At 40.0% G+C, this 23612-nt stretch overlaps 1 protein-coding gene across 4 annotated transcripts in view; it reads left to right on the top strand.

The window, feature by feature from the left end:
• LOC117498433 (A-kinase anchor protein 7) overlaps positions 1–20975 on the top strand; it is a 50988-nt gene extending 30013 nt beyond the window's left edge. For 3 of the 4 annotated variants that reach the window (XM_034150531.1, XM_034150530.1, XM_034150529.1), the window contains exons 10-11: positions 10710–10739; positions 18249–20975. In XM_034150531.1, coding sequence (XP_034006422.1) covers positions 10710–10739; positions 18249–18463 — 245 coding nt within the window. In that variant the 3' untranslated portion in view covers positions 18464–20975. The remainder of the gene's footprint in view (positions 1–10709; positions 10740–18248) is intronic. The other variant, XM_034150533.1, reaches the window with a different exon arrangement.
• Positions 20976–23612: the final 2637 nt, after the last annotated feature.

The raw sequence follows: 23612 nt of genomic DNA, 5'->3' as shown, positions 1-23612 counted from the left end.
TCTGTCAGTACTGAACTTAAAATATGTTCTTAAACATTAGCCTCCACGCTAGAACACTTAATGGTGCTATTCTGTGTTTTCTTAAAAAGCAACAAATATTATCAAACCATTCTCATTAAAAAAAGATCCTGGAGGTATGACTAATGCTGTTAAATGCATGACTCAATAAACAAGGTGATTTCCCTACTATTTGTAGACAATTTATTTAGAGCTGCAAAGATGAATCAATGTATTGATAAAGTGTCAACTCTTAAATTAATGGCCAGCTCTTTTTATAATTGAAATAACTTTTATTTAATTAATTTTTTTTGAAGTAAAGAAAGTTCTCTAATTCCAGCCGCTAATAACAATGTAAATATGTTGTGGTTTCCTTACTCATCTTAGACAGTACACTGAATATTGTTGCGTTATAGACGAGATAAGCCGTATATGGACACCCACTGAAGTGAAGTGACAGTCAATCATTTTCCAGACGAGAGTCCTTCAACAAAACAGGGTGAAGCTGGTTTCAGGTTGCGTTCCCGCTTACACGCGATCTTTGTAAACGATGCAGACAAGACAGCGGTTCATTCATAAAATCATCCCTCTGTAGCGCTACTAGTGGTCAAGAGCTTGCCGTAAGTAACGTTCAGTTTTTTCGCTGATACACTGTAACTAGCTTAAGTCTAATTAACAGTAGGGCTTGATGATACGGCTTAACAAAAATATATGTATATGTTCACACAACACCCGATCATTGATTTGAATCAAGCGTTTCATTAAAAACAAACAAAAATAATAATAATTTAAATCCATTTAATTACACTGAACAGCCTTAAGGTTTTAAGACAAACAATGTTTCAATAATAATGATTTAGCCACTGCTACCACTGCTTTTTCTGGATGACTGTTGTTTGACCACTGATGTCATCCAATGCTTGTTGTTGCACAACATCAGCGCCCACTTAAAGGAACATTTAAGTGGAAGAATAAAAGGTCAGAGTAAAGGCAGAGTTAATTTACCACAAGATGACAGCGAAAGCATCAACTGGCTGCTTTGCTTTTCCTCATACGCAAGGAAATGAGTTTTAAAGCATAGTTAAGAAGCTCTCTCAATTGTTCTGTAGCAGCTGAAGTGTGGTTTAATTTTAGTTTTGGTTGAAAGTAGGAGTAAAACGAGTTATTATGAAACTCAATCTCTTTACAGACGATAGACAATTTAACATTTTAATAATCATCATCACAAGTACCCTATTATTACAGTATCAAACTGACATGTTGACTGCTGTTTGTTTTTTCAAATGTTGTATAGATTAGTTTTGGTGACAGAGAAGGCATTGGCCCATTGAGCTAGAATTCAGTTCCCCCTGTAATGGAGTCAATTGGATTATCCGTGCCCCAGTTTTTTTTGTAGTGTAAGAAACTGATCTTATTAACATACTTCAACCATAACAAAAATGCTCTGCCAATACTACTACAACTACACACTCAATACACTTGTAGTTTGTACATGATGTTCCTGTTCATTTAAAGAGTATACATACAGATTCTTGATATTATCACTGCTGCTAGCTTGTTGGTTGGATTAATGATTAAACTGTGGCTCTGAGTAATAAAACGATCCAATGATTTGTGGCCTGCACAGGGTGTGTTTGCGTGCTGTCAATAAGATTCCCATTAAGCTGATGCCGTCATAAAGGCAGACTTTGACACCGGCTGTAATGGTGATTCTGAAAATAGTTGGTGTGTGTGTGTGGGCGCATGTTTCCTCTTTCGTAGCAAGGTATTGGTGAAGACAGAAATATCGAACTGGGCTACACATTTCTGTGTGTGCTCTCTCCTCCTGCTGCTTCTCTCTGTATCTCTTCCTCTCTCCTGTGTTCTCCCCATGTGTCCCTCTCTCCCCCTTTCTCTCCCATCTCTCTCACCGCTCGCAGCTGTATTGCTATAAACAGTCGAGCCACTGTGCCCTACTTCTGAGCGGAGAGACATGGGGGGAAAGAGCGATGCGGCGAATAATGAGGGCTAATGAGGGCAAAGGGAGGCAATGTGCTTTAAGAGAAATGGTAATATTGAAACAAAGGCAGAGTGGAGGGAGACAGATGATATTGTGTGTGTGTGTGGCTGGAGGTCAGCTGCTACCCGTGTGATATGGTGACAGTCCCCCTCGTGAGCACAGCCTGACATGTGTGTGTGTATCTATTTATGTTTGTGTATGAATTCAACCATTATTGACAAGGTGTCACACAGCGGTGTCAGCAGGCGAAAAGCAGACACACACACACTACCTGTCACTACCAAGTACTTGACATGTACACACACACAAACATAAGTACCTATAGAATAGGAGTGATTGCTAAAGTAAGAGATACACACGCAATAATAGCATGTATTGTCCAGTGTGAGAGACATTATTGTGTTATTAAAATATGACATTATGATTTTTATTCTATCCATTTGTACGTTTTATCTCCGTAGAAAAGATTATTAAAAGAATCTGTACACTCTGGGGGAAATGTTGAGCGCAGTCAATTACTTTTGGATTACATTTTTGTAATAAAGTATCCAAATAAAGCTAAAAGACTCTATCTCAGGCTCTGTAATGCCATAGGGAATTCTTTAGATATGTCTTCTTGTCCAAACAACAATCCAAAAATGTAAATATATGCCATGTAAAATCATATAAAACACATAAAAGCAAGACATCTTCCATTTGAGGAACTCACACCAGGGAATATTTGCCCATGCTGCTTGAACTAATAGGCTGTATGATTCGTCTGTCTTTGAAAACATAGCCGACGATTGATTTTCTGTTGGTTGACTTATCAATTAAAATGGTAATTGTTTAAGCTCATTTTCTCTTTACAGTTGAGGAGTACTTCATACATTAAATATTACATGGGGGATTAGAACTGCAACAACATCTTATTAGTTGCACCAGATTTAATTAAAATATGTTGAGAAATGTTTGAGATCAGACAAATTGAAGTGGCAAACGGGAATTGATACATTATAATTATAATCATGAAGCTAATACGAATTGTGTCTTTTCGCTCCCTCGCTGCTGATTTCTGAGAGGTCTTAACACTTCTTTCTTGACAGAATAGATTTTAAACACGTGCTTTGAGGCAGTATTATTATAAATTCTCCTGAAGCACATAGTGTGTTTCGTTTATAATCCTTTACAACCAAACAGCACGGCTCCTTTCACACCATTGGTTAAGGTTATACTGAACCTTTCCTCACACTCTTATCACCCTGTATTTTGCCCTTCTAATTTCAGTGAGATAAAGGTGGCTTTACCCCTCAGAGTGACACAGCTTAGTATGAATAAGCAAAAGAAGCTTGGCTCAGCCTCTGGTTGGACAGAACACGAGCTGTCCTGCATTGACAGTATGTAGCAACATAAAAGAGACAACCTTGAAGAGACAGGAATCTGTTTTTTCTTCTTTCTGGCTGTCGAGGTTTGTGCATCACAAAGTAAAAAAATGTAAGAAATCCGGCCACAGAAGAGAGAGGGATGGGGAAAAAAAGCTGGTGAAGGCAGCTGAGACCACATGTGAGGAAGAGGGGGAGAAAGATGAGAATAGAAATGGGAGGAGGAAGGAGCAGAGCGAGGGGAAGAGAAGCATGCAGCTTTGCTTAATCCATCTCCCATTCAGTCCTCTCTGTCGATGTATCTTATTTTTATTATGGCACCTGTAGTGGACATTCTTGATATGAACTTGTCAAAGAGATGTCTTTCTGGTCCTTTCATCTTTTGCAAAAGAGGCAAACGACATGAAGAGCAATGTCTCCACAGCCGAGTGCAACTACTCAAACTGAAGAGAGCTTTTATACAGTTACAATGAATACATGCTTAGTTATGAGATAACTGACCCCTGACCCTATCAGAGTGCAATAGACCCCTGACCCTATTAGAGTGCAATAGACCCCTGACCCTATTAGAGTGCAATTGACCCCTGACCCTATTAGAGTGCAATAGACCCATGATCAGGTCACTGGTCCCCCACTGTGTGGTCACATGGCACCTGAGAGCTGAGACCTACTATCCTCGACATGTAAGGCTTACAGAATAGTATTATTTATATGTTAAATATAACATCGTAGCATTCAATTCTCTGATAATCACAATTTCCATTACACACCGTAATGTGTTAATTATTTCTCGTTCCATTACCATTGTCTCCTTTTCCTAAGAGATGTAAAAACGCTGAGATATTCCAGAGGTCTGACAGCCTACTGGAGCTCAGTGAGTCGGGTCACTGAGCAGAAAAATCCCGAACTGACAGCTGGGTTTAAATCACTGCACTCATACCTTGGAGCAAGGCCCTAGGGAATAAGGCACTAAGGTCTTGTTGTGTGAAGACAAATGGAAACAGATCCATGCCTGCTTTTAAAGAGTCCGATCAATAAGAGAACTCCTCAATGATTTGCTACCCACGGTTTGATTGTGCCAAGGTCTGACTGGATCACAGCCAGGGTCTCTGTTTGCCCCGACACTCTTCATGTTTCAGAATGAGGCCAAACACAGCCAGCGCTCTTTATACAAATATTTGTCTCAAAAGCAAGCTGCAGTAGGTAGGATTTATGAAGTGGAGTGATACCAATAACCCAGTTTGGTGTCAAAGTGCGAGAGGCATGTGATTCCTTGTGTTTCTCTGATATTCTGAACTGATTAGGAGATGGAAACCCACTGAGCCTCCTGTAGAAGCCACACTATAACCCCTTCAGTCACCGTGGGGCTGTGGTGCGAGCCAAGTCATGCCTTGCTTTGTGCTGTGACACCAGGCCAGAGGAGCAAACGATGTCAAATCAAAGCAAAGCGTGTGGGGTTTTTTTTTTTTGCCTGTTGTTCATGCTAACAAGAAACAACAGGCGGCTTGTTTGATCTACGGTCGAGCCGCATTCACAGGCAGCACACCTGCAGCTGCAAACCTTTAATGTTCGAGTCCACTTTCACCCTCCTGAGTCAATTGCCCAGATATACTGTGCCATGCCTTTTTTTTCGTTGTTGTTGAAACGAGCATTTGCTATTTTTTTTGCTAATGTAGCTGCATTGCATGTTGGATGATAGGTCCACCGATTTGGTCATGAAATCCAGAGATATTTTGCCATAGAATTCTGGACATACATTCATGTTCCCCAGAAGATGTTCCACTGGTCCCCTGCCTTCTCCTTTATTGCCATCTTTAGTTGTTCTTTTTGTGAAATATCTAGGCAACCATAGATCAATTATTCTGAAGTTATCGACAGACATTCGTGGTCCCCTGGGGATGCATCCTTGGTGATTCCCTGACTTCCCCTGTAGGACCTACTGTACATCAGGTTGATTTTTATGGTACAGACATTTGATTATTTGCGAGGATATTTGTTATACACTCTCAAATTGTCAAATCATTTGGCTTTTACTAGATTCTTGCAAAACATCCCTATCAACCTTAGGCTGGTGCCCCACGAGGACGAAAACGGGTTGTATCCGCATATTTCTCTTGCGTATAGCCCTTTTTGCCACACGAGGCCGTAACTAAACGATAGAAACGGACCCCGCAAACGATAACGGGTCCAAAGGTGGATAGATCTGCAAACGGAGCGCTCTGGGGGGTCATACGGCTCCGTGTGATCGCCCCTATACGATCATTTTGTGATAATGATGACGCAATAGCCCTGCCTCCCCCCACCTCTGCTGCTCAAAGTAAACTGCACACTGAATTCAGATTATTTATCTTTCTCTCGATATGGACATAAACGCGAGTGAAGTCTAATCTGACAGGACGGAGACACGCAGCTGCATCACAGCGGGAGGAGCAAAACACACACTTCAAGTCAGATCATCACCCTTAGCTATTTTAATTACCTCTCAAACTACCTAAACTAGTTATAAATATGTTTATTTTTACTGTCGGGTCACTCATTACTGGATCAGCTGCTGCATGAGACAGACACTGATGCTGTCAAGAGAGGGAGGAAAAAGAGAGGCTCCGTGTATTTTATTATTATATATATAGTTGTTATTCATTTGTTTTAAAGCTCAATAAATAACAAAGAAGATCTTTGACCAGCACTTTTATAATTTTGTCCGGAAGATTTAAACTTTTACACACGTTGACCCGCGAGAAACTCTGCCCGGTTACAGCGCCACGTACAGGCTCGGCATATGTACTGCAGCTTTTTCCAGCGGTTGGAGCTAAACGGAGCTGTCTCGTGTGAACAGACACTATCCGGTGTATATTGCGTGTGGACGGAAGCTTTTTTGCGATTGCGTTAATCCTATGCGTTTTGCCGTATGCGTTCCCGTGGGGCAAGCACCTTAAGCTATACTTTGTGTTTTGCCCTGATTAGCAACTGTTTACATGCAAACCCGATACACTAGGAGAGTGAATATGGTAAATATCCTACTTCACATTATTTCTGACTGAACATCACTATGTTATCATTGTCACTGTTAGCAGGATAGAATGCTAACAGGATAGCCTCATGTAGTTGCTAGCAGGCCACATGTTTAGATCAGAAAGACAAAGCGAATTGTTGCAACCAGCAATATTTATTTATTCAAAGATCCTTTTACTCCTTTTTACTTAATTTTCATCATTATTATATGAAGGCACACTTTCACCCTCTTAGGCCTTAAAAGTGATACGAGGAGGATGAAAATAGAGCTTCCCCGTATCAATCGAGGAATGTATGGGCCGTGACATTGTCGATCAGGGAGCAAGTGGAGAGGAACAATGTGTGCACCGTCACCCTGTATCCCATTGTTCTGGCACAGAGTAGCAATAGTCAGACGTGTTATCATTGTCCTCAAAGATGTAGGCTCATTAGGAAACTTTTTGGGGGAATGTTGTAAAAAGTCGAGTTTTACTCCTTGGCTTCTATCAGCCGCTCTCCAGTGGAAGGATCACAGCCCGGGGTTATTGATCCGTCCAACTCTAGCTGAACGTTTAATTAATTGGATTATTATCTCTATTACTTCAAAGCACATCAATATTCTGATGTTGTCTAGCATTAAATCGCGTCTACATTTCTGAGATACATATACCTGCTGTTCAGTGATGGTAATGTTTGGTCCTCCATTAGGTTTGGTAATGCTATGTGTATTCATAATGATCCAAAGACAAACAATACACTGTGAATATGAATAAGTTGAACTCAGCTTTATTCCCTATCTCGTGTCTGAGAGGTCCTGGCATTTCCTCAGGAAACCCCTCCAGCGCCACAGCCTCTACCCCCCCCCCCACTGTCCTCGCCTTTTGTCCAACATCTGCTCTTCCTCATTCCTCCCTCTCTGTCCTCAAATGCTCCAACCTCCAATGAAGAAGTATTCATGTTGCACAAATATTTCCTTCCCCTCTTCCTTCTATGACATTCTGTACTGTATTCCTTCTCCTCCTTGTTGCCCCCCTTTTCTACGACTCTCCTCCTCTTCGCATGCCCATTTCTTTCTTATTCCTTATCCTCGTCCTCTTTCCAGATATGCTGAATGTATTTTCTTTCTAAACCGCTGCTTTAGCTCTCAGGAAATCAGTTCACTCAACGTACGAGGACATTTGTCACAGTGGCTTGATGTAAACATAATCATTTAGGCTGCTGTTTCCAGTGAATTTGATTTAGGGATTATTATGACTCCTTTCAATACTGGATGTAAATGTGAAGTGCTTGCGTACGGGGAGCATCGACAGAGAGCTACCTCAGCTTGAACTGAGCATAACAAAGTGCTCCCTCCATCATGGAAAGTATTGAAAGTGGCTGGCAGACTTCAGCAGAATGTCAGCTCTGATCCAACCAGGAAGTGGACTCTATTAGTTATCTGGAGGAGGAACAAGATAAATAAGAGCGTCGGGGACTTTGAAGAAGTAATATTGTTAAAAGGTTCTTACAAAGCGAAACATAAATCAAAGCAGAGCAGTGCCAAGGAGAAGAGAGCCAAGTAAAGCAGAGCAGGGCGGTGACACAGGGATTGAAATGAAAACAAAGCAGACGCACAGTAGTTGTCACTTAACGTTGTACAGACTCGCAGCTCGATGACAGACAGTAATCCCATGGCATCTGAACACCGACAAACGTTCATCTGAGTGATTTTCAAACCAAGACAACAAGACAGAGGCGACTTAAGCGGAACAAAGTGGTTTAAAGCCATGCTAGCAGCTCTGATGACTTGAGCTAAATGTCAGCATGCTAACCTGCTAACAATAATAATGCTAACAATGGATGATTGGAGATAGTCCATTTTAAATGTGATACCTTACGATAATGGCAATCCGCCTGACCCGTCTTGAAACACAGAACCCTTCTCATTGACTATAATTTGACACATGATTCAAAGCAGGAAATAAGATAAATGAAAAAATGGCTTGCAAGATAATGAAGAATCGACATGGCTTACAGAGGAGAGAGAGATCTTTGCTGATAATCAGAAATCTTTGTCCCACAGTGGGGACAATTACATTGTTACAACAAATAGACAATGCAGATAAAAGCCACAAATTAGACCAACATATTAAATAAAGAGGAAGCACACGTAAAATATAAAATTAAAATAAGTACACATCTAGGTTATCATAAGCATTTAGGAGGTGAACATATAAAAGTGTTGAGTTGCAGCCAGTACATCACTAAATGGTATGGTGATGGATTGAAGTGAGAACAGTGGCAGTAGGTTAGATTTTTGTATCTATACAACCATCGTGTTTATGACTAAATTGTTTGTAGAGCACAACATTATCAACCAGGAATTGTTAACAAGAGCACAAAGTTCAAAACTCAAAGTCAACCCACTATTGTATTGGATAATCCTGTGGGAAAACTCTATTGGATAAATCAATTTATAATGCATGTGTTTACAATACTTATGAAAAGAGTCCACAGCCATGCTATCAGCTCTTTAGGCTGTACTTAGGGAGTTTGAGCTGTTGTCAGCTAAATATATTCTCTATAGTCCTAAAAGATCAATAATGTAGAGGAAATAGTTGTTGGATTGAGGGAAATGACCATTGGTTGCAGCTTTAGTTGAGATATTTTAGTCTGGAACAAAGTGTTAGACCAATCTACAGACTTAGAGCCATGATGCTAGTATGGTTAAACACTTAAGAGATTAAGGAAAAACCCAACCTAGCATGCTATTACTTTTGGTAAAAAAGCAGTTGTATCCTACTCTAATCTTATCTCTACAATAGGTTTATCTAGAATCTACTAATTGGCTTGGGTTGCAGCATATGGGCTAAGAGGTTTAGTCTGTCATTGAAAGAGGTCAAGACTTAATGAATGTAATGGATACTGAAAATGTGCCTTTTGTTATCTCAGAACATAATTTGAAATGTGGAAAAGATGAGTTTGAAAGAAAGAGGCAGAGCGGGGTGACAAAGAAAGAGACACCAAGGGTTAGTGTCGAATAAAAAGTCAAAAACATGCGAGAAGAGCACAGTGTCACCTGCCCAAAGTAAGTCAGGACAACCGCATGTGTTTTTATCCTGTCACCATGACAACAGTGCCAGACAAATAAGGTGAAAAGAGGGTTTTAAGTAAAGAGGCAGAGAAGAGATTGGTGCTGCAGCCATAGAAGTGGAAGGAGGAAGATAGATGAAGTGTGAGAGCGAGGACAAAGGCTTTGACAAATTGTGTGAAAAACATATCCTTGTGCCTGTTGGCCTTGGTGCTGTGGTGTGTGTGTGTGTGATGTGTGTTGGTGTGTGTGTGTGTGTGTGTGTGTGGTGTGTGTGTGTGTGTGTGTGTGTGTGTGTGTGTGTGTGTGTGTGTGTGTGTGTGTGGGTGTGTGTGTGTGTGTGTGTGTGTGTGTGTGTGTGTGTGTGTGTGTGTGTGTGTGTGTGTGTGTGTGTGTGTGTGTGTGTGTGTGTGTGTGTGTGTGTGTGTGTGTGTGTGTGTGTGTGTGTGTGTGTGTGTGTGGTGTGTGTGTGTGTGTGTGTGTGTGTGTGGTGTGTGTGTGTGTGTGTGTGTGTGTGTGTGTGTGTGTGTGTGTGTGTGTGTGTGTGTGTGTGTGTGTGTGTGTGTCAGGTACAGAGGGCAGCTTTACAGCCGTCATAAAGTCCTTCATTTCGTCAAGCTAAGATTGTTCATGCAGATAGACAAACACACACCCCTTTTAACCGATACAGACACAAACCTGTGATAAAGCACAGGGAATGCTGGTTATGTAAGGCCAAATTATCTTTTTCTCAGTATTCATAACGACAGCATGATATAATTAGGAGAGACACGACAAAATGTCATTATTTCGCCAACTCAAAATGTGTTTTGTAAAGCGCTGCCTCATCTGAAACATATTCAGATGTTTTGTTTGTGTTTGCATTTATTCCACCTTTGGGAAAAAAGTTATAGCACCTTATAGTTCACAAAGTTTACGAACATATTTTTCAATATAAAGTGTAATAAATTATTCTCACTTATCTCCTGATCTTGCCTCGCACCGAGCCCTAAAAAAGTGCACTCTTGCAGCCTATATATACACTGCAGAGTCTTGCCGCTTTTGGCAGTAATTGTTAGTAACACTAACAATATGTCTTCTGAAAAGTGTGCATTTATTTTGGTCCTCGTGAAGCCCAGGGGTCCAAACCTAATCTTAAAAAAACCACTGCTGTCTAATTCTAAGAAGTGTCCCCCTTGTGTTAACAGACAAAGAGGTTTTTGTGGTTATACATCTCCCTGAGTGTATGAACATCCACGAGACAGCTACATATCTTTATTTCTTATGTTTTTTTGATGTTTCTGTGTTGCAGATTTGAACCCACTCCAAGCCAAGCGCTCAAGTATGTGTCCTTCCTCGTAGCATGTGTCTAAGTCGAAGCATGTAATTGCTCAGATCATCAAACAATCAAATGATGTGATCACTTCCAGCAACCATGATTGTATGAATTGCAAAGATATGAATTGAAATGATCAGCGTATGTAATCACAGGAAAATGATTTACCAACCCAAATCCTATCACATGGTCTCAACAGCATCTTATATTTCAGCATTCATGTTTTTCACTTCTAATCATTTAAACTCCCTCATTTTAAATTCAGTTAATGAACCAATCAAAATCAGTCTTTTCAATTTGTTTAAGGCTGGACGGTAAGTGATTAAGGCCTGATTATCTCTGCTGCCTGCGTTTAGCCTCTTTGAACCAGGACGTCTCTAAGGGGACACGTGTAAGGCTCTTCTTACAGAGATCAATACAGTATCGCATTATCCCTACTCTAATAAGACATGATATCCAAAAGCTTCTGACAACAGCCCTAAACATTTTTAATGCAACAGCGTTACAAATATTTGATTACAGACATTTCTTTGCTTATGCAACCACTAGTTATGTGTAAATAGAGTATACATCTTAAGCCATTACTACCTTTATATGCTTAATTCACCATGTACACATATGGCTGTGCTTTCATCCTTATGGTAGTTTCCATTCGTTCGTTTGGACAAATCAACCTCACTAGAAAATCTTTGTTACATGTCAAAAGGTTAAAACCACAGATCGTTCTGTGGAACTGTTTGAAAGAAAACCCTGCATTCAGTACAGTGAGCTTGTTTTTCACTGTAGGTAACATGCTGTATCACAATAGCTCTCACACAAAAAGAACAAACCGACTCAACACACCACAGCTTTTTCCTGCAGTGGATCTTCAAATTACCAGCCACTGGCTAGCAGTTAAAGAAACATCAAAATCGACTTCCTTACATGAAAGAAAATCGTCTCTGTGTGATCACCAGACGATTAGAACTGTTGGTTACATCTACCGGGAGGCAATCATAAATAATAAGCTGCACATTTCTTTTAAATGCCGACCTTAATGGGAGAGGTGTGCGTGCAAAACCATGAAGATGCATGCAATCTATTTCTGGATACCTTATCTTGATAACGAAAAGCACATGTCAATTCAGGTGTACTTGCACGCACACATCTGGAGGCAGTCAAGCTGGCATTGTGATCAAATCTCAGCCAAATAGATACAATCTGCAAAGTGACAACATTCCTGAGACATAAATCTGCCCACAATATCGAAAGGTAACCTCTTCTTTATGCCAGCTAAAGCATGGATGTATAAAGAGAACTGGATGCAGAGTCGGAGGCGGGGCCTCAATCATTCCTACGAGGGTTGCTCAAAATATACCAGTTATAGATTCAGAATTTACCCGTACCCGATCTCCCACTCTCGGCTCAGTCTAATAAATGGAGGTAAAATAACTCTGGATTCGGCTTTCAGCCCAATACTCAACTTTGAGACCCTAATGTATAAAAAAGGGCTCTAAAAGTGTTCGTACTTGCTAGTTATTAAGCTAAGATAAATATATATAAATGCTGACGTCTATTTCCCAATGTAAGTCAATGGGAACATTTCTTTTTGGGCCCAAATGATGTCAAGGACTAGAACGTTAGTGTAGTACCACTGTTTGGCCTAAATGTGCAGTCGCTAGCAAGTCTTCCCTCGCGAAAAGAGGATTTATAGGTTCCGTTTTATTAATTATGGAGACGCCATGTTTGTTTAGCAAATTCACAATCCTCTGAAATAATGTTGACATCCAATTCCAGAATAAATATAACAAATATACTTATTAATACTAGGTGTATATAAAGGAGGCAGCTCATTGGATGTCATTATTCATATAATGTATCCAGATATATGTTAACACCAGGTAACCAATCATTTAGAATATCTCTGAAATAATCTATTGGTGCCTGAAGCCCGGGTTTTAGTTGACTCAAATTGAATAAAAATGGCAGGCAAATGTAATGGCAAAGGCAGATTCAAAATCAAATCATTCTGCTTCCGTTCCTGAGGGCAACAGTCCCTCATCGAACAGCAGTCAAAGGTGTGAGTCACTCAAACTGACGGGCAGGCCGCAGGCAAACAAATAAAGTGCTTCAGTACAACAGCAGCAGGGCTTCTCAGAACAGCTCAATAAACCATGAGAGAGATGTTCTTTATGACAGCAGAACGCTATGATAGCTTCTAATCCATTCAACAGAAAGATAAGTAATGAAGCACATGGTGACCATATCTGGAGGAAGAAAGAGTACATGTCCCAGCTTCAGTGACCAATCCTGTTTCTTTGTTTCTTTTTCACGCTGTTAGCAGTTTCACCAAAAGAAGAGCAATGCTGCTGATGCAACAACTGAAGTGTTTTACAGTTTCTTGAATAGTACAGTACATACTGTATAAAGCCTAGAATAAAAGCACTGAATGAGGGTTGTGCTGTGCTACCGGCATGTCTCGGTACATATTATACTCTACAGAAACAAGAACAAATCTCTGTTTTGTACAGAGCCATGCAAGAAATCACACTGTTATGAAATCAATATAACTTTTGATGAAAATTAGACCAATTATGCAACATCTGGAATCACAACGTAATTGCAATAACTGTCAAAAATAATTACAGATTAGCTAGAAGGAACAATACATTCACCAACATGTATACAGAGATTAGGGGTGTAACGGTATACCAAAATATTGGGTATGGGCCCTTCGGTTCGGTACATGTGAGCCCAGATATCCTCATGTTGCCATGTTAGCAAAGCGCTACCTGGCTGTATCTGCTACCTCTGTCCCTAGCGAGAGGGTGTTCTCCACAGCAGGAGACATTGTTAGTGCCAGCAGATCTGCCCTTTCTGCAAGCAAGTTAATTTTTCTGAAAATGTCAAGCTGCTTATGTGAATAGTACAGTACAGTTCAAGTACAGTTCATTTTCGAAATGCTGCACCTTAATGTTTAGTTCATTATATTTTGTATTTATTTGAGAGAATATTCACCGTTTAATAATTATTAAAAACCCCCAAAAATATTTTATGTTTTGTGATCATTTTTCTGCTGTACCGAAAACGTACCGAACCGTGATCTAAAAACCGAGGTAAGTACCGAACCGAAATGTTTGTGAACCGTTACACCCCTAATAGAGATGGATATCACCAAGGCTAAGCTGCACTTTATTTATATACGTTGAGCCAAAAGATTGATGATACAGTAGCTTGTGTTTTAAAGCACCTTAGGACTCGTGTTGTTAAACTCTACACTGGGTCGGTAAGAAAACGACTAGAGAATACTTTATGGAAATGATTCTGACCTCTACAAACCCTTATCCTCCTCATTCACTATCTCACTGAATATTATAGCACCGCACTGCTTTGAAATGTAAACAAGCCCGTGGGCCCAGTGGGATACTTTGGTATAAAAGGTAATCTTGAGGATTTTGCTCTGTAATCAAAATGTTGAGAAGGTCATATTATTATTTTTCAACCGTGCGTCGTGGTAGACAGTATGGCTGAGTGATTCTTCATTATTATTCTGACTGGCTCAGTGCAGGCTGTCCATCTTGCCTTAACTGTCTTCCTACATGAACTATTGACTTTCTGCTCATCTTTTTTCCTATGTCTTTTTCCTACTGGCTGAGATGGACTCCATCTATCTCACTGTCTTTTTTCTGCTATTGTGTCTGTGGCGAAAACAAAACCAACTGTGTGTTAAATAGCTTTCAATAACTCCAAGAGGTTCATTACATTTCAAATGCATGAATACAAGAGCTGGGAGATTGTTGTTTACCTCAACTGTTATTATCAACTCTAGCTGTGACATCTTGTGTCAGATTCAATCTATTGTTGCTGGGATCAGTGAGAATAAACTCATTTATCATTGTCAGATTAATAGCTTTCTACTGTTTGTTTAAAACATACTGGAATAAGAATGAAACCAGCCCTGGTATCAAATGAAATAACACTTAAACACCACGGGAGGCTCACAGTTACATTCAACTCTGTGGAGTTTTATTACTTTATAACTAACCCTTTTTAACATCTCATTCCTGTCACATGAGTGAAACTAGCCTCCAGCTATTGGCATAAACGCAGCAGGAAATCTACGTTAATATTATTTTTTGTATGGATTACTGTGCTATTGAGGAGGCACTCAAAATCCCTTTTTCAGCAAGTAGCACATGATGCTCAAGGCTGGTTTAAACGTGCTTTGACTTCAATATTTGCAGTGTCTTCTAACACGGTAGTACTACAAAGATGTATTTTTGGTTCAACTTCTTAATTCAATATGGCTCTTAACCCAAAAAACCTGTAAAAATGTATTAAAGGTCCCCTATTATACTGTTTTTCATCAATATATTATTAGGTCTCAGTTTTATACAAAACATGTCTCAGAAGTGTTTGGCTCCAAATACCAAACAGATCATTGCAGCATCCCATAAACCCCTCTGTTTCAGCCCTGTTTCAAAAGTGCTGATTCTCTGTCTTTTACTTTTGATGAAAATAAGGAGCCACTCCTCACGCCCCTTTGCAAGATATTTGGTTAAAAAAGAACACAATAGAGAACCGCAGTGACGCGTCCTAAAACCCGGAAGTAAACTCCTTCCGGTTCCTTCGTCAAAAACACAATGCTATTTCTCCATAGGATTTTGGAAAATAGCTCGAAATAAGGTCTGTGGTTGACACACATTTAAGAGACGGATCACGTTTTGTTCAGCCGGATAATATCCACATGTCTACTCTACTTTTATAATTTTCGAATCATAAATCTAGTCGCCAGAAGCAAAATGCTAACGTTATGCTATAAACGAACTACAGCAGGGTCGCTGCTTCAACGTCACGCCAACTTAAGATCCATATTCAAACATACAGATTCTAAATGGTACAAGTTGAAGCGTTTGTTTGAACAGTTTGCAGGAGGCAGGTACTTGCTTTCAAGCAGAACAGAGCAAACAAACTTAGCGGGAGTGTTTTACGTGTTCGGTGTGCCCTGTCGCCCAAACTCAATTTGGTGTGTCCCGAACCGTCGGCCGTGACACGCCTTATTTGGCCTTTCATGGCCGACGCATGGCCGATTCAACATGTTGAATCGGCCATGCGTCGGCAACAGGCAGTCGGACCAAGAACCCACTCTGATCAGCTGTTCAGCTAGCAAATGAGAAGCGAAACGGAAGTGAGGGACGTAAACAAACGATTTAAGAAGGCACAGGACAGCAGCTAAACCCCAGCAGGTGATACTTAAAGACATCAAACATAGCCCTTAAATGTCCTCTCTTACCTCCCACACATAGCAGGGACATCTCTGATATCGGCGGGAGCGTCCCCGGCTGTCCTCTGCTGAGAGCTCCGTGATTTGTTTGGTCAAGTCCGGTTTTTCATCTCATCGGTTTATTTGTCAGTATAAAGTTGCAGGATTAGTCTCAAGTACCTCAACATTGTCCTTAAGTACAGTGTCTAAGTAAATGAGATACTGTCTACTGCTGTTCATTTACCTATTGTGAGTCGCCTCGGATAAAAGCATCACATGGAAATGGAAATTTAGCAAGAAGTGGCCATTATTACATTACATACATTACTACATTGCTGACTCAATAAACTACACACCCGCCAGAACACTGCGATCATCAGATGCAGGTCTATTGACTGTGATTTTATAGTATGTCTGCACTTTATGTGCTCATTTCATCATTCATGTATGTTATATTCTACTAAAACTGAATCAAACCATAAACAAGGTGGCCTGTTGGGATATATATATATAATATATCTGCATTATTTTATCCCACTTTATGCTTTGCTCTTGCTGCTTGTTTTACACTGATTTGATGTCTTATTTCTTACTGATGTAAAGCACTTTGAACTGCAATCCCCTGTATGAAAGGTGTTATACAAATAAAGTTATTATTATTATTCAGATGGATGTTTCTGCCCCTCTGTTAATTCTCCCATTATCCTCCTCAATCTGCCTAGAAGTATTGTAATGTTGTAGCTGTTACTATAACCAACACTAATGCTAGGGCTGCAACTGACAGTTATGTAGGCACATTGTTATTGTTTCTTATCGCTGTGTGATTAAAAGAATAAACACAAATAGCAGGATAGGCAATGCAAAACTTTATTTCGTACCTTCATACACACATAACACAACATTAGAATGAGCTTTTATCAACGCCTACATGATGATAGCCTGTCAACATGACAGGAAAATCCACATGACATTAATACAGAGCGGGCAGAACCCAAATCTGCATTCAAAGAATACACTTTACCAAAGCTTGAGGAAAATATCTGAAATCTGGCATTTCATTTAACTCCAGCTCTCGACACAGGTTCGGGAAAGCCCCATGAGCTTATCGCTGTAGTATCCATGATTTCACCCATTTAGTGCGGTTTCTCCTAATTCTTCGCTTCCGCCTCTTGAGCATAGACTGTATATATAAGCTCTTGAGGGACTGTTGCTTGAGAATGTCTTCCACAAGCAACACTCCAATGGCTGATAGCTCCAGTACCGCACGAAACATGTTTTCGATGGACGAGAGTGAAAATGGAACGCACACGCTATTTGTTGTTTGTTTATATCACGCGGTCTGTTCTTCTTCTCTGTCTTCCGGTTGTTGCCTATTTTGAATAACGAATACACACTACCGCCGCCTGCTGGTAAGGCTGAAGTCTTTGCGGTGTGTTCCAGTGTGACACATGGCCAAGACGCAGGAGAACACGGCGACGCAACAGTCGGCGTCGGCGAGTTCTCTGGTGACTGCCTGGTGTGTCAGGGCCTTAATGACGTAAAACGGCCTGGACAACTTCTGTAGTCCTATTCAGCCACATGTTAACAACCATCGTTTTTCAGACACGTAAACAATTCAAAAATCACCAGCGGGGTCACTGCTGATGTATTTAATGTTGTAGAACAAAACGTGATCTGTCTCTTCAATTTGTGTCAAACACAGACCTTATTTCGAGCTATTTTCCAAAATCCTATAGAGAAATTGCATTGCTTTTTGTCGAAGGAACCGGACGTGGTAAAAATGCTAACTTACTTCCGGGTTTTAGGACGCGTCACTGCGGTTCTCTATAGTGCTCTAGGAGCAGATTCAGGTGATAAGGGGGGGGGGGGGTTACCTTGGTTGGTGATTGGCTAATGGTTACAAAAGCCAAAAAATCGTTATGACATCACAAAGTGGCCAAAATCTGATCAGCTCATTTTCAGACAGGTTGTTATATAAATGGATCGGGACAAAAAGTGAGCGAATCTTTTTTCCTGAAACTTTCAGAATCTCTTTACACAGAGGGGACACATGTTGATGTATAAAAGACATGAAAAAGTGGATTTTGCATAATAGGTGACCTTTAATCAAATAGAGCTTCGTTCAGAACTTAGGTAGACAAATGTATCAACCATATCCCAGAGTACTTCTCCAGGGGCAAACCCTATCAGTTGGCCAGAAACACGACTCGATTTGATTATATGCTTTTGTGAATGTTGTGTTAATATTGTTATTCTGTGCCTGTTTATCTCAGGTGGGCGTCGCCGGTCTGAGCCAGATGAGGCAGAGCTACTGAGGGTGAGCCGGCGATTGGTCGAGGATGCTGTCAATCGCGCCTTGCTACAGTACAAACAAGAAACACTTCAAAATGGGGGAGGGCCGAATGCCACGGCACCGCAGCCCCCTGGAAACACTGACGAAACAAAGACGGACACTACAGCTAACTCCACCACTGACTACAGGAAGTGACATCATTGGACTGAGGTACAGAGACTGAGTAACTGCCCGGACAACATCAGCCAGGCCCGGGCTCAACAGGAGAAGAGTCAGTGAGCCCTGGGCACAAAGCCTGAACACACCAACTAGCTGACGAGCTACCCCAGCTAGCCCACCACAACGGCTAGCCAGGCATGCTAGCTACCCGCCCAACTGACCTGGCTGGTTAAATAGATAATGTAGCTTGTGTTCAGTGCTAAGTGACCGTCCAAACAGGCGTTATTAACTCACTACATCAAACAGCAGGGGCCTCGACCCACGATCCTCACTACGCTTTGGGTCTGCGTTTGAACGTCACAAAAGCACTCCTGTAGAGACTCACATGCAAGGTTCACTTTGAACCTGCCACTCACAAAACTGCCCGTTCAGAATAATCATGTTTTGTAAACACCTGCACTTAAAATGGTACTCAATATCCATAATTTTCCAATGAAAAAAAACATATTTCTCCTCCATTTTGCTTTTTATGCTGTCTTCATTGTCAAAAGGTTACTTGTTCATCTTTGTGGCTCGAGGGGAAATGTCAAAAAAAGAGTTGGTTTGACTTCGCTGTGACAGGATTCTTCAAACTTTGAGATGTTGGACCAAGTTTTTGTTGTATTTTGTAGCGATTCTCGGTTAAAAGCACTTTCAACTGCTGAAAAATGTAAACTTCCAGCATTTACTTTATACACAACATGTCTGTCTGCGCATGCCACACTGCATTGTTGTCTTCTAAGTTGTTTAGAGAAATGTATCTGGCCCCCGGCTACGCTTTAAGTATTATATATTATTGTTATAGTGTTTCCTGCCAGGGTAGCACTGAGACAATCATCAACTAAAGATCAGTCATAAGCTCTGAATTCAGATTTCCTAAACAAAGTGATACGCTCTTTTTAAAACGCCACCGCTGTGGGAGCAGACAGACTGGTATACCTTCATCACATTTATTTACCTTCACTAATATAACTTACTTTACAGCAGGCTGATGGAGATGCGTATAGTGGACGAAGAAGAGAAAATAACACTCCAACAAGACACTACAAGAAAGCATTTATCCTCCATTAATGACCTGCTTCTTTAATGAAAAGAATGCTACAAGCTAACACACGCTACCTGCCTGACCATATATACATGTCATTCTTTTTTGTTCACACACAATGTTGATTTCTTTGTGATAAATCAATTATTTAATCCTTTCTAAAAGCGTCTGAAGCCTGGCTGTTGAAGGCTCAGGCTTTATTGGACATTTGTATTCTAATCCGAGGAGCTTTTACTCGACTGAACACATTTACAACCGATTAAGATTGTGATGCTGATGTCGGGGAGGTTAACTCAGACAATCTGCTGTCAGCTGAAAACCCTCCGGCTCTTCTTTTCACTTTCTTCCATCCTTTTATTTTTGCTTCAACTTGAAAATTAAATTGGCCTTTTCTGCTCACTCCATCTGACCCCATAGCTCATGAAATCCATTGAGAAATGTTAAGGAGGGATTTTCAGATTTTTATTTAAACTGGGTTTCCTTGTGATACTGTTAGAAAAATGATTTGTTAACTCTCTTACATTAAATATGTTGTTTTATGCTTTCTAACTATTATTTATAATGCTATGCTGTCACCGTTAGAGAAATATTACTATGTGAAAAGATGTATGATTTTGAAATGAGAAATGGAGCATTCAGTTTGCATTCAAAGGTGTAAAAAGCACAAAATTATGCTTTTAATTGTCTTTTTGTTTCGCTTTTTAATGAACAGTTAAATATATATACATGCTGTTCAATCAAATCACTGATGTTTAAAGAGGGCCTCAAGTCCCATTTTTCTGCAAGTGCTTAAGGTGACGACCCATAGCTAGCATTTTAAGGTAACGGTCGTTCTTTTTGTTGTGAGATTTGCCAAAGTCGATGTTAGACTGTGGCTAAAGAGTTGGATTATTGAGTTAATTGGAAGAAATCGTCCACCGTGAAGCGCAATTCCTGTCATTTCCACTCTCAGAAAAATCGATATCCGAGACACAGGGAGTTTGCCAGCTCAGATGTTCAGCCACAAGAGGTTTATTTCCCTGGAGTGCAAACAGGTGGAGCTGTAAAATGTGCTCATCTACTCGTCATCCTGCTGTGGGCTCATTGAAACGTCAATTCTAAAGGTGGATTTTAAACGTTTTTGTTTTTATCTTGTTTCTGTCACCGGATCCTTAATCTCCTTAAAATCCCCTTTAACACACAAGTAATCCTGTTGGTCTGTATGACAAGTCTGTTCATCTGTTTGTATGTGTGTCTCTGGGTGAGTGTGTGTGTGTGTGAGCGAGTTCACTGATCAGTGGTTCCCCAGAGAAATGTCTCTATCAATCATGGCGACTCAGCTGTGTGCGTGTGAACGTCTCCTCTGTTTGTCCTCCCATTTGTCCGTGTGTACGTCTGATGGTGTGGGCGTGTTGGTTGAACTGTGTCGTACATCTTGTCCTGCCATATTTGAACAATAAAACAGGATATGAGATTCAAAACCAATATCCCTCTCTCTGTCTCCTCATTTCAGTCTGTATGTAGTTATTGTGTATGTGTGTAGTGAAGCCAAGGCTGAGATGATTTAGGGTTGCATTGCCCCAATAGGTCTTAGGTTTGGAAGAATTGTCATGATGTATTTTTATGGAAGCGTTGTTTTTTGGAATATAGCAGTGGATATATGAACCAGGCAGTATTACAGAAAAACAAATGGTTCTCTAAAAATGTAGCTTATGTAATGAGCACATTTTTTAAATGTAGAGTTATTTATATGTCAGGGTCAGTTATCTTGTGGGGGGGGTTTACTGTCCTAATACTCTGTCTTCTGTACTGTACTTTGAAGTTTTTTCTGATGGTGTTTGGACATGACTTCTATTCCTAACTATGACCTTTTATCTGACATTTTTAACATGCTTTACTAAGATGTTTTTTTTTTTATTTGGACATTTTCTCATATTGCGAAACATTATATTTGGTTGTTTTATATTTCAACAAACTATGATATGACTTTTTTTACACATACTTTGCAATGTCTTGTTTTCTGATTTTTTCTACAAACTATACTATGTATTTTTTTAAATAACTTTGACATACATTTTGACATACATTCTTTTTTTAGATACTATGACATGCAGTACTGTACTATATCCTTTTTAACCGATATTTGTGACATACTATACCATGTAGTTTTTATGATATTTTCAACATACTATACTAACTATGCCCTTTTTTCTTAAATGTTCGACAGTCGTTTTTTTCCGAAAATGTTGACATTTGATTGAATGATATTTTTATCACAAAACATAGGCAAGACGAGGCATTTAATATAGCACATTAAAGCAAAAACGCTATTCGAAGCACTTTACAAAAATCAGCACATTTCAATGTTTTCATTTAATATAAAACAGCAGCAATTGTAATCGTAATATTGTGACATACTATTCTCGTTACAGACACACATCTTTATGACATTTCAACAATATTTCTATGGCATACTATACGATGACCTTTTTACAACATTTGTATGACATGTTTATGTGTCTATAGGCGATGTCATGGCCCTTAATGGCGAGCTGGACACAGATAAGTGGACAGTGAGTGATGAATTATATATCTTTTCTGTTTCTTATCCATGACCTGTTTCACATTTAACAACCAAAACCATAACATACAAAAGTCAAGTAGACAGAAATTATGCAGAGTTTCAGTGAAGCAGATGCTGAGACATTTGGCAAACAATAATGACCCTGTTTTCCATCTGGTGACATTTAGCAGGTCTAAAGCAGAAGTGTTGAAGGTGGCATCAAAGTACCTGTTGCAAACATACAGCACCTCTTTGGTTTACAGCACGTATTGATTTTTTTAGCTTTTTTTCCTGTGTCAAGAGTTTAATTAAATGCAGTGTGAAAAAAGGGTCATAAGGGTGTTGCCAACATGACACCATGCCAGATCTTTTTCTTCACAGCTTCCCTCCTAATGTGAGAATCTGTTGAATCACGTAGAGTAATGCTGCATTTAGTCATCACCCGTATGAGAAATGGGTGCAGATCAGAGTGATTCATGCTATGCAGAACTAACAGCTTGCCAAAGGTGACTGTCAAACGAATCGTGATGTAGCTGGAGCCTGGGCTGATGTTTGAGATCACCTGTCTGATATGATCGGAGCAATCTGAGCATAGATAGCATCGTCTTGATCCTTTTCCTCTTTGGAATTTGAGTCACATCTCTCAGTAATGTGGAGGTTTGTTCTGCTGAGTTTGTGTCACATTTTGGAGTTGGCAGATAGATTTCAACCACAAACATTTCGTCAGATTAAATATGTACTGTAAGATAAAACCTCTCTTGGGAATTCATCTTCTGGAATGACCTCCCTGCTTGTGAGAGTCGAATAAAGATTGAGCACTTTTTTGAACAGGATTTGAGAAACTTTAGGATTTTAGGATTTTAGCCTTTGCAGACCATTTACATGCACAAAAGTCTATATAACACACTACAGGAAACCCCAAAAAGTATAATAGGGCCTCTTTAATCAGTGTGCATTGTTTCTTCTAAATAGCATATTTAAAAAATAGTTGCATTGCATCAACGGGTGACTAAGGAGTCTGGGTCTGGGGGACTAATGTAACTTTTGCTGAATAATCATAAGAGCATTATATAACCACACATGTTTGTTGTTTTTTGTTCTTATTATAAGAGCTTGCTCTGTTTCAAACTACAGTATGACCGTTGGCAGGCAGAGAATGTCACCAAAAACTTAAAACGTCACAGTGATTAGTTTGAAAAAACGATAGAAATATGAGGTACAGGTTAGAGTAGGATTACAGTAGCACTTCTTTGATTTACACGTAAAGGTCAGTTTACTAGTAAAACAACCTGTCAAAACTTCTGTGTAATGCCATCTGGAGGGTCTTATTTAAATTCCTAAAAATAAAAAATAATAATAAAATAACCTTCAGAATGGCCATCAGTGTTCATTTACCAAGCAGGAAGACCCTTTTGAGTTCCAGTGTGGGTAGTGTACGGGGGTGTAACATATACTACATTTAAGTCGTTTTTTTTTAGGAGACACGTTGATTCCAGTTGTGGCTTTGGCTGCGTCTCAGGTCGGTTAAATGGAATCCTTGCGTCCCTCACTTGCGTCGT

This window comes from Trematomus bernacchii, unplaced genomic scaffold (genome assembly GCF_902827165.1).
Source record: "Trematomus bernacchii unplaced genomic scaffold, fTreBer1.1, whole genome shotgun sequence".
Lineage (NCBI taxonomy): Eukaryota > Metazoa > Chordata > Actinopteri > Perciformes > Nototheniidae > Trematomus > Trematomus bernacchii.
This window is presented reverse-complemented; position numbering and strand designations above follow the sequence as displayed.